General features: G+C 50.2%; 1 protein-coding gene across 4 annotated transcripts in view; it reads left to right on the forward strand.

Moving 5' to 3' along the window:
- SALL4 (spalt like transcription factor 4) overlaps positions 1 to 13,250 on the forward strand; it is a 14,546-nt gene extending 1,296 nt beyond the window's left edge. Inside the window, exons 1-4 of one of the 4 annotated variants that reach the window (XM_077778341.1) lie at positions 3,481 to 3,499; positions 5,334 to 7,670; positions 8,559 to 8,839; positions 11,376 to 13,250. In XM_077778341.1, the coding sequence (XP_077634467.1) occupies positions 5,342 to 7,670; positions 8,559 to 8,839; positions 11,376 to 11,795 (3,030 nt within the window). In that variant the 5' untranslated portion in view covers positions 3,481 to 3,499; positions 5,334 to 5,341 and the 3' untranslated portion in view covers positions 11,796 to 13,250. Of the gene's footprint in view, positions 1 to 3,480; positions 3,500 to 5,171; positions 7,671 to 8,558; positions 8,840 to 11,375 lie in introns of those variants that run through there. The other 3 variants (XM_077778340.1, XM_077778339.1, XM_077778342.1) reach the window with 3 other exon arrangements.
- The last annotated feature ends 392 nt before the right edge of the window (positions 13,251 to 13,642 follow it).

The raw sequence follows: 13,642 nt of genomic DNA on the forward strand, positions 1-13,642 counted from the left end.
AAAAAAAAAAAAATTTAATGTTTACTGATTTTTGAGAGAGAGGGACACCCAGAATCTGAAGCAGGCTCCAGGCTCTGAGCTGTCAGCACAGAGCCTGACAAGGGGCTCGAACTCCTGAGCCTTACAAGCCCCGAGATCATGACCTGAGCTGATGCTTAACCGACGGAGCTCCCCAGGCATCCCAGGCACATTGCTAATTTAAAAGAGAGCATAGTACAAAAAAGCGTATACTTGAAAATTTTTCTCTTCCGCCCTCAATCCCCAGGCACGCACCCTAAGAGCTAGAAAGCCTCCGGGTAACAAATTTTTTCTTTTAGAAAAGTTCCGGGTAACAAATTTGTATCTTTATCCACAAGCACAGATGAGACCAGAAGAGAGATACATCCCGCTCTCTACCCATTTTTCCTCCCCTTGAAATAAACCTTGGGCATTTTTCCTCCGGAGCAGCACATGTAACAGATCTGCTTTTATTTTTGTAGGTGACCAGGGGGTCCCCTCCCCCCTCCTTTTTTTCCTGTGCCCTGGTTTATTTAACCAGAACCTTACTGCTTGACCAGAGTGCGTCTGTTTTTGTTTTTGTTGTTTGTTAATATGAGAGATGTACCCTTGTGTTACACGAAGTAAATTCCTCACCAGGGTGAAAGGAGATTCGTGCTCACATGATGCAGCCCTGAGTTCTCTGCAGGAGCCGGATCCTTTTTTACGCACCTACCAACACTGCGTATTTTCCTCCCAAAAAAACCTTTTAAGTTTTTTTAAAAAGTTCTGCTTGGGGCACCTGGGTGGCTCAGTCAGTTAAGCATCTGACTTTGGCTCAGGTCATGATCTCACAGTAGTGGGTTTGAGCCCCGCGTTGGGCTCTATGCTGACAGCTCAGAGCCTGGAGCCTGTTTCAGGTTCTCTATCTCCCTCTCTCTCTCTCTCTCTGACCCTCCCCTGCTCACGCTGTCTCTCTCAGAAATAAATAAAACATTAAAAATTTAAAAAAGAAAAGGTTTCTTCTCCCCAAGAGAAGTTTCCAGTAAATAAATAAACAAATAAATAAATTTAAAAGTTCTGCTTTTTCAAGTTCTTGACACATAATTGCCAGGATTGCTTTTCCAGAAAGAGTGCCACTCGGAAAGCGTGGAGATAGATACTGTTTTCTGGGAATTGACGTGTGTGTTTACAAATATTTCAAAAAAAAATTTTTTATGTTTATTTGTTTTTGAGAGACAGAGCACAAGTGGGGGAGGGGCAGAGAGAAGAGGAGACTCAGAATCCGAAGCAGGCTCCAGGCTCTGAGCTGTCAGCACAGAGTCCATCGCAGGGCTCGAACCCACGAACTGTGAGATCATGACCTCAGCCGTAGTCGGACGCTTACCCGAGTGAGCCACCCAGGCGCCCCTACAAATATTTTTAACTTGATTCTTGAAATGTCAGAAGGAAGTACTTCCCTGTTGAGCTCCACCTAGACGTAGAAAGGGTATATTGTCTCCTAACTTACCNCCTAGCTTTTAAAGTGACTTCTGGGGGTGCCAGGAAGATGGCAGTGTGCGTCCCAGTCTCCTTTCCCCTTTGCCAACCTGACCTTCAGGCCTTTCTGTCCTCCGTAGGGGGTCTTTGAGGGGAAATACAGTGGCAATCTCAACAGAAGAAATGTAGTAGGAGGTATAGGCACCAAGAAGGATCTGGGTGCTGTTGCCTGGCTTTAGTATTGGCCCTGCAGTTTATCAGATGTATTACCTTGGGCAGATCCATGTCTCCTGTGCCTCAGTTTCCCCCTCTGTTACATAATAGCCCCTACCTCATAGAGTTGTTGATAACCTATAAATTGTTTAGAGTTACACCTAGATGGGGGGCCAGGGTGACTCAGGAGATGGAGCCCCGAGTTGGGCTGTGCGCCGACAGCATGGAGCCTGCTTGGAATTATCTCCCCCCACCGCCCCTCCCATGCTCTTGCTTGCTCTCTCTGGCGCTCTCTCTCTCTCTCTCTCTCTTTCCTAAAATAAACTTTTAAAAAAGAATTAGGCCTAGCACATAGTAAGTACTCAAAAGCTATCTATGACTTTTTTTTTTTAATGTTTATTTCTGAGAGAGAGAGAGAGCCAGCGTGAGCAGGGGAGGGGCAGAGAGAGAGGGAGATACAGAATCCAAAGCAGGCTCCAGGCTCCCAGCTGTCAGCACAGAGCCCAACGCGGGGCTCGAACCCACGAACCGTGAGATCATGACCTGAGCCGTAGTCAGTCGGACGCTCAACCGACCGACCAACCAAGCCACCCAGGCTCCCAGATCTATGACTATTTTTGTGTTGCCCTGAGCAAGTCACAATACTTAGTTTGTTTTTCTTGGGGCCAGTATTTAATAGGATTAAATGATACACAATGGGGCACCTAGAAGTCCCTAGTCCAAACTGTAGCAGGATCTAAGGCTCATTTTTTCAGGGTTGGATGGCTAGCGCCCCTACCTCACACACAGTAGGGGGTGGGAACTGTTAGTGGGGCATCAGCTGACCATTGTTCTAAGTTCTCCCACAGCCCTAGTTGCCCAGCATAACCATTGAGCCATTAGAGATAGAAGAGCTGGAGAAACTAATGTTCGGTGAACACCCACAATATCTGCACTTTCCCCGTATCCCACCCAGGATGGTGCCAGGCACGTGAGTGGTACTTGGCTCCTTTGTTCAGTTAATCGCGTCACGCAACCCAGGCATATCTACCTTATGAGGGTGTCGTGGTCTGCATGTTTCAGGCAAATTCGGATGGTAAGGCTACCATGTTATCAAACCTGTTTACAGGGGAATGCTGGATCAGCCCTCACCTGATTCCCTACCCTGGCCACACCTGTTAATGGTTGTTGGCTCTTTCTCCTTGGCCCACCCCCCACCCATACACACCTTGCAAACTGCATATTACCGGGTCTAAAATGTGTAAAGCTTAGGCCACCTTATATAAATTTCAAAAGAGAAATAAGCTTTTTTTCTTTTTTCTTTTCAAGATGAATTGCTCCTTCCTACTGTGGGCCACTTGTCAGAAAAAACCCCATAGTTTGGGGGAGCATAATCACCCAAGAAGGAGTTGAGAAGCAAAATTCGTTTGCTTTAGGAAGCAAATAAGTTAGCTAAAAGTAATGTATATCTTTCTTGGCCTTTCCTCCATGCATTTGTACATTTCAAACAGGTTTTAAACAAAACTGGTCACCCTTTTACGTACCGGTCAGCAGCCGGTTTCTTTCCCCTAACTTCTGTCTCCATGTCAAAGGGCATAGAAGTTCCTACAGTTTTTGGTCTATGGGTGAATCAAAATTTACTTTTGCTGCTGTAAACATAAAAAGAAATTCCCTTCTTCTATGGATCTTTGTATGTTTGTGCAATTATTTGTGTGACTTAGATCTGTATGGCTACAGGTTGCTGGCTCTGAGGTATACCCCCTCTATGAGCGGGTGGGGTGTACGTAGATTTGGAGAGTCAGGAGATGAAACCAATAAAGGACCCAGGCATCCAGATAAAGCAGTCCCCAAGGTGGGCATTGTATATTTTTTTTTATTATTTTTTAATGTTTTCATGAGATACAGTGTGAGCGGGGAAGGGGCAGAGAAAGGGGCGCCACAGGATCTGAAGCAGGTTCCAGGCTCTGAGCTGTCAGCACAGAGCCCGATGTAGGGCTCGAACTCGCGGAACTGTGCAATCCTGACCTGAGCCGGAGTGGGACGCTCTACCGAGTGAGCCACCCAGGTGCCCCCAAGATGGGCATTTTAATGTGCAGGCTATCATTAACCCTGAAGGAAATAGTACCTAATCTACACACACACACACACACACACACGGAAATCCACAGACCAATCCTTTTTAGGAATGTAACTGTCCAGAATTGATCCTGCGTATTTATTTTCAGATATATAACAGTAGTAGAAGGTGCAAGTCCAGGGAGAGGAGTGAAACCCTTCATTCCCATCCCCTTTCCATTCTGGGGCTTCTCTCATTATCTGTAAGGTCATTGAAGTCTTTTTCTGTGGTCATGCCTTCCTTGAAATGAGATCTTTTGTCAGTGTCTCCTATGAAAGTATTTCTGGGACCATCTGCTTTGGCCCTTCCAGTCTGAATGTACCCGGTGTGCATTTCTCCGTATTTTCAGTAAATTTGTCGCTGCTGTCGTTGTGGGCATCTTTAAAATGGGAAGGTGCACTTGTTACGCTGAATCAGAGTGATTTACTGCAATTTCGCTTTCGGTGGCCCCAGGATGGAGATTAGGAGCCCTGGTTTGAGCAGGTTTCCAATGTCATTTGTATTGACTGCTTGAAGTTCATTTGCCTTTGCAGGCAGACGCATGTGGGGCGCAGAGCTCTAAGGGGATTATTTTAATAATAAATTGTGAGTTTCCTAGGATTGCCATAACAAATTGCTGCAAATTAGATGGCTTAAAGCAAAAGACATTTAGGGGCCCCTGGGTGGCTCAGTAGGTTAAGGGTCTGACTCAAGCTCGGGGGGTCGAGCCCTGCGTCAGGCTCCGTGCTGACAGCTCAAAGCCTGGCACCTGCTTCGGGATTCTGTGTCTCCCTCTCTTCTCTGCCCTGTCCCCTCTCAAGCTCGGTCTCTCTCAACAATAAACAAACATTTAAAAAAACTTTTTTAAAAACCCAGAAATTTAGGGGCGCCTGGGTGGCTCAGTCAGTAAAGCATCTGACTTTGGCTCCTGTCATGATCTCACGGATCGTGGGTTCGAGCCCCGTGCCGGGCTCTGTGATACTGACAGCTCAGAGCCTGGAGCCTGCTTTGGATTCTGTGTCTCCCTCTCTTTCTCTGCCCCTCCTCTGCTCGCTCTGTTTCTCTCTCTCTCAAAAATAAATAAACATTAAAAAAAATTGTTAAAGCCCCAGAAATTTAGCCTTTCTGGAGTCCAGACATCTGAAATGGAGCCATCAGTGGGGTCAGTTCCTTCTGGAGACTCTGAGGAAGAAACCATTTCAGGCCTCCTTTCCACCTTCTGATGGCTTCTCACAATCCTTGCATATAGCCCTGTAACTCTTGTGTGGCTTTATTCTGTTTCATCTCTTCTTTCCCCTCTTTAAGGACAGCAGGCATCGGGGTAGGGACTCCCCCCCCAATTATATTTGCAAAGACCCTGTTCCGAACAAGGTCACACGCACAGGTATTGGCTATAACGACTTGGACTTAACCTTGGGGTGGGGGGAGGGGGGCCACAATCCAACCCCCTACGTAAGTTCCCCTCTAACACTCCTCTGCCTGCTGGACACAGGTCACCAGGGCCTCTGCATTGTGAGCCGTGGCTCTTCCCTAGACGTTGCCCCACGTCCCATGTCGAGCAGAATTCTTAGCTTCTTCTCTCTCGTCCCAGGCGCTCCGATGAACCACCCCGGGAATGGCCACGAAGCCAGCAGGGCTGGGATGTCAGGCAAAAGGCCCCGTCGGGAGGAGACGCACGTCTGCGAGAAATGCTGCGCGGAGTTCTTCAGCCTCTCCGAGTTCTCGGAACATAAGAAAAATTGCACTAAAACCCCCCCTGTCCTCATCATGAGCGACAGCGAGGGGCCAGTGCCTTCGGAAGACTTCTCCGGGGCGGTGCTGGGCCACCCGCCACCCAGCCCGGGCAGCAAGGGCAGCCCCAGGGAGGAGGGCGGCAGCTCGGGGGACGCCAGGGAGAAGCCGGGCGTCGAGCCTGTCGTGTTCCTGAAGACGGGGACCACGCCGCCCGCGCCCCAGGACCTCGGCTACTTACCCAAGGGCAAAGTGGCCACCACGAACGTCACCCTGCAGGCGCTGCGGGGCACCAAGGTGGCCGTGAACCAGCGCAGTGCGGACGCGCCCCCGGCCCCCGGGCCCGGCGCCAGCAGCCTCCCGTGGGTCCTCGAGCAGATCTTGTGCCTCCAGCAGCAGCAGCTGCAGCAGATCCAGCTCACCGAGCAGATCCGCGTGCAGGTGAACATGTGGGCCTCGCACGCCCTCCACTCCGGCGCGGCGGGAGCCGACGCCCTCAAGACCTTGGGCAGCCACGTGTCCCAGCAGGTGTCTGCGGCCGTGGCTTTGCTCAGCCAGAAAGCCGGAAGCCAGGGCCTGGCCCTGGACGCCCTGAAACAAGCCAAGCTACCTCACGCGAACGTCCCCGCCGCGAGCGGCGCCGTGTCCCCGGGGCTGGCGCCCTTCGCCCTGAAGCCCGACAGCGCGAGGGTGCTGCCGAACGTGGTGTCGCGTCTTCCTGGCGCTCTGCTACCTCAGGCCCCCGGCTCTGTGCTCTTCCAGAGCCCTTTCTCCACCGTGGCGTTAGACCCGTCCAAGAAAGGGAAGGGGAAGCCACCGAACGTGTCCCCCGTGGAGGTCAGACCCAAAGACGAGGCCGTCCTCTGCAAGCACAAGTGTAAGTACTGTAGCAAGGTTTTTGGGACTGATAGCTCCTTGCAGATCCACCTCCGCTCCCATACCGGAGAGAGACCCTTCGTGTGCTCTGTCTGTGGCCATCGCTTCACCACCAAGGGCAACCTCAAGGTGCACTTTCATCGACACCCCCAGGTGAAGGCAAACCCCCAGCTGTTTGCCGAGTCCCACGACAAAATGGCGGCAGGCAATGGCATTCCCTACGCACTCTCTGTACCCGTCCCCATAGATGAGTCGAGTCTCTCACTAGACAGCAAACCCGTCCTGGTGACAGGGACCCCCAGTGGAGGGCTACCTCAGAGTCGCTTTTCAGGGACTAACCCCAAGGACCTCCTGGGCGGCCCCTTGCCCGGCGACCTGCAGCCCGGGCCTTCTCCGGAAAGTGAGGACGGAGCCCTGCTGTCGGGGGTGGGGCCAAACCACAGTTCCCCAAGGGTTGGTGGCTTCCAAGGGAGCGGGACCCCCGAGCCGGGGTCCGAGACCCTGAAGTTGCAGCAGCTGGTGGAGAACATCGACAAGGCCACCAGCGACCCCAACGAGTGTCTCATTTGCCACCGGGTCCTGAGCTGCCAGAGCTCGCTCAAGATGCATTACCGCACCCACACCGGGGAGAGGCCGTTCCAGTGCAAGATCTGCGGGCGAGCCTTCTCCACCAAGGGCAACCTGAAGACGCACCTCGGGGTCCACCGAACCACCACGTCCGTCAAGACGCAGCATTCGTGCCCCATCTGCCAGAAGAAGTTTACCAACGCGGTCCTGCTGCAGCAGCACATCCGGATGCACATGGGCGGCCAGATTCCCAACACGCCTCTGCCCGAGAACCCCTGCGACTTCGCGGGCCCCGAGCCGGGGATGCTCAGCGAGAACGGCCGCGCGGGGCCCGTCTGCCACGATGACCCGATCGAAAGCATCGATGTTGACGAGGCCGGCCCCCAGGACGCCCCCGGTAGCTCCTTGAAGGTCCCCGCGCCACTTCCCGGCGTGCAGTCCGCCTCCCCCACTCCCGGGTTCGCCGGGACGGCCTCCCTAGACGCCCCCGGGAGGCTGGCTCCCGCTCCTCTCGTCCTGCAGCGGCAAAGCAGCAGAGAAAACGGCTCGGTGGAGAGCGACGGCCTGACCAACGACTCGTCCTCCTCGGTGATGGGAGACCCCGAGTACCAGAGCCGAAGTCCCGACGTCCTGGAGACCGTGTGCTTCCAGGCACTCTCCCCGGCCAATAGCCAGGCAGAAAGCGTCAAGTCCCGATCTCCCGATGCCGCTGGCAAAGCAGACGGCGCCGAGAACAGCCGCACTGAGATGGAAGGTGATAGAGCTTTGGATTTAACTTAGGTCCATTGTGGGCGCCCAGTCATCCCAGAGGAGCCCGGGTTGAACTTTACAAACGGACAGCGTGATCTGTGCAAAGGAGTGCTCCCTGGGAGGGCAGTGAGCCTCTCTGTACCTCTGGGTAGAGGGAAATAATAAACTCCCTCTGTCTTAGTACTCACATCTTTTTATTTATGGTGGTTAATGCAAATTGGGGATGGACAGCACCTTTGGTGGGTTTTGTTTTGTTGTTTCTTTTGTTTTGTTTTGTTTTTTACTCTTGTGTTGGAGTCCCGGGGAGACATTCGGGTGATCTTCAGGGGATGGGCCAGCAGGAAGAAGTGGGCGCATGGCTTTTTGGCCACCGAGATAATCAGTAGTTCCTTGATCCTGAGGTCCCGCTCCCTGATGTAAGGCTCACAGGCTAATCACTCTTGACAGGGGGAGGAAGAGCCTAACCCATTTATAAACGCACATATAAATTATGGGGTTACCCGCTGAGGTCGTTAAGATTTCTTTTGAGGTAGTCTCTGCACCCACCGTGGGGCTCAAACTCCTGACCCCGAGCCCGGGAGTCGCGTGCTCCACCGACTGAGCCAGCCAGGCGCCCCTTAAAGAGAACTTTTTATGCAGGAACTTGAATTTCAGGTGTTGGTGTGCTGCCCGTACCTTTATGCCCAAACGCTGACTTTGCCGAAGTGTTTGAGTTGTCCTTCCCGGTGCAGGTCAACATGCTAAAGAGGAGAAACTGCCTCCGAGGCACGCGATTCCAGAAAGCCGCTCCCAGGCTGTCAGTGGGCAAATTGTCATCACAGCTCTTTTTTGGTTTGAGGAAGAGTGAGTACGGGATGATAAAGGTTTGGGGTTTCTTTTCTCTGGATACTAGGTCGTAGCAGCCTGCCGTCAACATTTATCCGCGCCCAGCCAGCCTATGTCAAAGTCGAAGTCCCTGGTGCGTTTGTCGGACCCGCGACCATGTCCACGGGCATGACTCCTCTGTTGGCGGCCCAGCCACGCCGACAGGCCAAACAGCATGGCTGCACGCGGTGCGGGAAGAACTTCTCCTCGGCGAGCGCCCTTCAGATTCACGAGAGGACTCACACTGGGGAGAAGCCTTTCGTGTGTAACATATGCGGGCGAGCTTTTACCACCAAAGGCAACCTGAAGGTGAGTTTCTTGAGGCTGTCCGCAGGGGTGGGGCTCCATGGTGAGCAGCACGGCTCCTTGCCCTTCCCCTTTCGTGATGAATTCTTCCACTAAGACCAGGTGGGATGGGGCGCCTGGGTGGCTCAGTCAGTTAAGCGTCCTACTTCAGCTCAGGTCATGATCTCATGGTTCATGGGTTCGAGCCCCATGTCGGGCTCTGTGCTGACAGCTTGGAGCCTGGAGCCTGCTTCAGATTCTGTGTCTGCCTCTCTCTCTGCTCCCCCCCTCCACTTGCGCTCTGTCTCTGTCTCTAACAATAAATAAGCATAAAAAAAACAAAAGACGAGATGGGATACAGTATAGTCATACCTCTCCGCTGGCCCTCGAAATAATTCATTAGACAGTATGTTTTCTCACATAACGTCTCTGAAATCAGGATATTTCTGAAATTGGTAGTTGTTTTTTTTTTTTTTTCTGATCTGCATTTGACATTTTACAAATCATGCCCTCTAGGAATAATAAGACACTAGGTCTGTTGGATGCTCTTGTCTCTTAGTATTAAATGGTTACGCTTTGGGGTAGTTTTCCCTCCAGTACTGGGGCAGATCATGACCTCTCTTGACAATAATTGAGTGGATAGGTAAAATGTAGCCTGGAAACCGATAAGTGGCACATGGTATAATATACTGATAAATCACTTAGGGATTTGTGTGTACATCCAGACTTGATGAGTACCCCGTATGTTTCATTTTCGTAGTCAGCTAGGTTGAAATAAATAGCAAGAGTAAACATCTCTAGGATGCAATACAGTTAAAAAGAAAAAAGGCTCCAGGTTATCATCTGTGCTTTCCAACCTGAGCGGCTGGGTCCTTCTGGAGAATAGCCTAATACCTGTTGGGAGATTCCACCTAAGATTTTTACCTGGGGAGATGGGAAGGAGGGCCCCCCCCCGCCATAAGGCCTGAAAGTGGCCTCTGTAAGAAGAAGGGATGAGGATTGGGGACCTGGGTTTTGTCTTTGGCCCTGCCTGTGGTTGGTGGCAGATGGGTCTCTGGGTCTCTACTTCTCTCCCATGAGTGACTAATTAAATTCTTTGTGGTTCATATAAAGGTTGAAACTTCTTAGAGTCAACCGAGGAGACTGTGTATCATTTATTTTTAAAGATTGTTTTTGAGAAAGAGTACAAGTAGGTGAGGGGAGGGAGGAACGAGAAGGTTGCACTGACAGCAGAGAGCCCAATGTGGGGCTCGAACTCACGAACTGAGAGATCTCGATCCTAGTCGATGCTCAACCGACTGAGCCACCCAGGTGCCCCCAAGCTGCTATTCTTTTAATTTTTTAGTGTAGTTGGTGAAAATGACTAGGTAAGGAGCATGAAGTGACTTCATCTCTAATACCAGCGTCTAGAAATAGAAAGCTTAAATTACTTCAGGCCCTGGGATCAGCCCAGGTCTGGAGCTTTTTTCCCTCCCTTCTTCTCTCTGCACAAGCTGCTTTGGGCAGATAGCTCCCTGTGCCTCAGTTTCCCAGGCATGGCAGTAATGGCAGTGAGAACTTCAGAGTGGTCCTGAAGATTAAATGCACTGTAGTCCTAAAGTGTTTCAAATTATTCCTGGAACATCTTAACAGCTTGTAGCGATTAAGAGCAAGTCACTGGTGAGCCCACTTGGTAAGAGAACTTACTTGACTTCTCAGGACGCCGGTAGAGATGAAATGAGGTACCTGAGGAACGTAGTGCCCACCACATTCTGCTGACATTTTTTTCTTAAGTTTGTTTTGAGAGAGACAATGGGGAAGGAGCAGAGAGAATTCCAAACAGGCTCCAGGCTGTCAGCACAGAGCCTGATGGAGGGCTCGAACCCACAAACTGAGATCATGACCTGAGCCCAAATCAAGAGTTGATGCTTAATCAACTGAGCCACCCAGGCACCCCTCTTCCAACTCTTTTTAAAGAAGCTGAAAGGGATTTAGAAATTCAGAAGGCAGACTGGGAAAACAAAGAAAGGAGGCCAAATGGAAGAAGCAATATTAGCAGGAGTACCATCATCAGAAGAGCCCTTGCCTTGTCCACCACCCTAGAATAAATAGCACTCATTCCCCGTGATGGCCTTCCCTGACCACCCCATCAAGGACTTGCTTTTCCTCTGGAGCAGTGATGACGGTCATTGACGCACTGGGTGTTTGGTGTCCACGCCATCAGGGCAGCAGCTGTTCTATTCCAGAGTTATTTATTTTATTTTATTTTATTTTTATTTTTTAAAAAGTGTTTTATTTCTGAGAGAGAATGAGAGAGACAGCATGAGCAGGGGAGGGTCAGAGAGAGAGGGAGTCACAGACTGAAACAGGCTCCAGGCTCTGAGCTGGCAGTCAGCACAGAGCCCGACGCGGGGCTCGAACCCACGAACTGTGAGATCATGACCTAAGCGAAAGTCGGACGCTTAACCGACTAAGCCACCCAGGCGCCCCGATACCTGGATGTTTCAGACCTGTAGGCAGACGGCTGGCTTGCTGTTAGATCCCTGTTTTGGTGGAAACCTCTCTGCTCCTGTTCCCCTAGGTCCACTACATGACGCACGGAGCCAACAGTAGTTCTGCGCGCCGAGGGAGGAAGCTGGCCATCGAGAACACCATGGCTCTGTTAGGGACTGATGGGAAGAGAGTCCCCGAGATGTTCCCCAAGGAAATCCTGGCCCCCTCGGTGAACGTGGACCCTGTCGTGTGGAATCAGTACACCACCATGCTCAATGGGGGTCTGGCCATGAAGACCAATGAGATCTCCGTGATCCAGAGCGGCGGCATCCCCACCCTCCCGGTTTCCCTGGGGGCCAGCTCCGTTGTGAACAACACCACCATCTCCAAGATGGACGGTTCCCAGTCCGCCCTCAGTGCCGAAGTGGAAAAACCAGGTGCTGCTGACAGTGTCCCCAAACACCAGTTCCCTCACTTCCTGGAGGAAAACAAGATCGCCGTCAGCTAAGCTCAGGAGCTCAGGAGCGCCTTGTTGAAGGAGAAATGCAGGCAGAATGACCTCCCGAACTGGACTTTTTTTTTTTTTTTTACCTTTTTAAAAGAACCCATCCCCTCCTGTTTGTTTTCTTACTGACTTGCAAGTGATGTTTACAGTTGTGATCACAACCTCAGGCAAATCCTACAATCAGATGTTATGCTGCTTTGCAGAAAAAAAATGGAAAAAAAACGAAAAAAGAAAAAAATCGAAAAACAAAAAAAAAACGAAAAAAAAAAAAAATGCATACTAAAACAAAAACAGACTAGAATTTTTTTTTTTTTTTTTTTAATGTTGGAAAGAAGCGGGTCTGGCAAAGTAGCTTTGTTACTTGCGACAAACTATACATGAAACATTTGTACAACCTAGAGTAACTATTTCCAAAGAGGATCCCGGTTGTTTCCAGTTGGAGCTTCCCATAGTGGAAAAGACGACTGTTAGCTTCATTGTGGGGGGTGCTCTATACGTCCCCCCGCGGCTGTCTGTATGCGGGTACATGGACAAGATACGGCATCTGTTTAGGGACCTGTTTTGAATGGCCCCCCAGCTCTGCACCCATCCTCCGTTCCTCCCACCAGAATGTACTTTTTTTTTTTTTTTTTTTTTTTTAATAACCAAGGTTGCCAACGAATTCCAGAATTCCTTCAGCCTTGGAACCTCCGATAGAATACCCTCAGATGGACTGATTTTAGTCCTTAGGGAGTCAATGCTTGTTGCTGCTTATTTAAATATAGTTCGGTTGGAACCCGAGAGTGCCAATGTACTCCCTACGCTTTCCAAACGCCTCCTTCCTGAGCCACCAGGAGAGGCGGGCGCCGGTGCAGAGACCCTCAGGTGACTTACTTTGGTTCGCCAGTGCCTACCGTGTTGAAGAACTGGGTTTCCATTCTTTAAGAAACTCATGGAAGAACATGTGTCTCATAGGTACACATACCAACTTGTACACCTCCGAATTTGTACAGAAGTGTCCTCGGTGCAACTTAAATGCCAAGTAATTATGAAGATTGTTGTTGAGTATTGCATGAAGGCTACGAAGTTGGAACAGGCAAGTCATGGGTGTGAAAGCTTTAATTTATCTACCTCATTTATTTTTATTTTTGTAGCCATAGTCTATTTTCCTATTTCGTGACCGCTAAAGTGTTCCGATGCCCTGTCTTCAACCTGAGTTGATGTACAGCGGGAACAACTGAACATTCAAGATACCGTTATTGTTCTTCGTTTTAAACCCCCCTCCCCCTTTTTGTATACATAATATGAAGCGAACGAGGACACCTTGCTCTAACGGTATAACAAGGAAGGAGAGAGAAAGACCTTAATTTCTGAGGGGACAAGTCTCCTTCTATGTGGAAAAGTAGACCAAGAACTGTTATCAAAAGTTTGTCTGTGTTATTGCACCTGACTTTAGGATCAAAAAAAAAAAAAATTTTTTTTTTTCTTTTCCCATATNTTAAGCGAATAATGCCTTGTGAATGTATGATCTATGGAGAAACCCCTGTAGTTTTACCTGCTGATGCTGTCTGTGTTGTTGGAGAATAAATTTTGGTTGTTGTTGTTTTTTTCTTTCCCCCACCAGGTGCGTGTGTCTCTGGTTAGTTTTTACTCTACACCTGAGGGCTCTGATCTTAACAATCCACTTGCCCTCATGATCCCCGTCCCCGGCCTTAGAATCGAAGATAGATCCAGTTCTATCCATGCTGCACCCATTTCTTTTTTTTTCTTTTTTTCTTTTACAGTTTATTGTCAAGTTGGTTTCCATAGAACACCCAGTGCTCATCCCCACAAGTGCCCTCCTCCATGCCCATCACCCTCCTTCCCCTCCC

Source organism: Crocuta crocuta, unplaced genomic scaffold (genome assembly GCF_008692635.1).
Source record: "Crocuta crocuta isolate KB4526 unplaced genomic scaffold, BGI_CrCroc_1.0 scaffold27, whole genome shotgun sequence".
Classification (NCBI taxonomy): domain Eukaryota; kingdom Metazoa; phylum Chordata; class Mammalia; order Carnivora; family Hyaenidae; genus Crocuta; species Crocuta crocuta.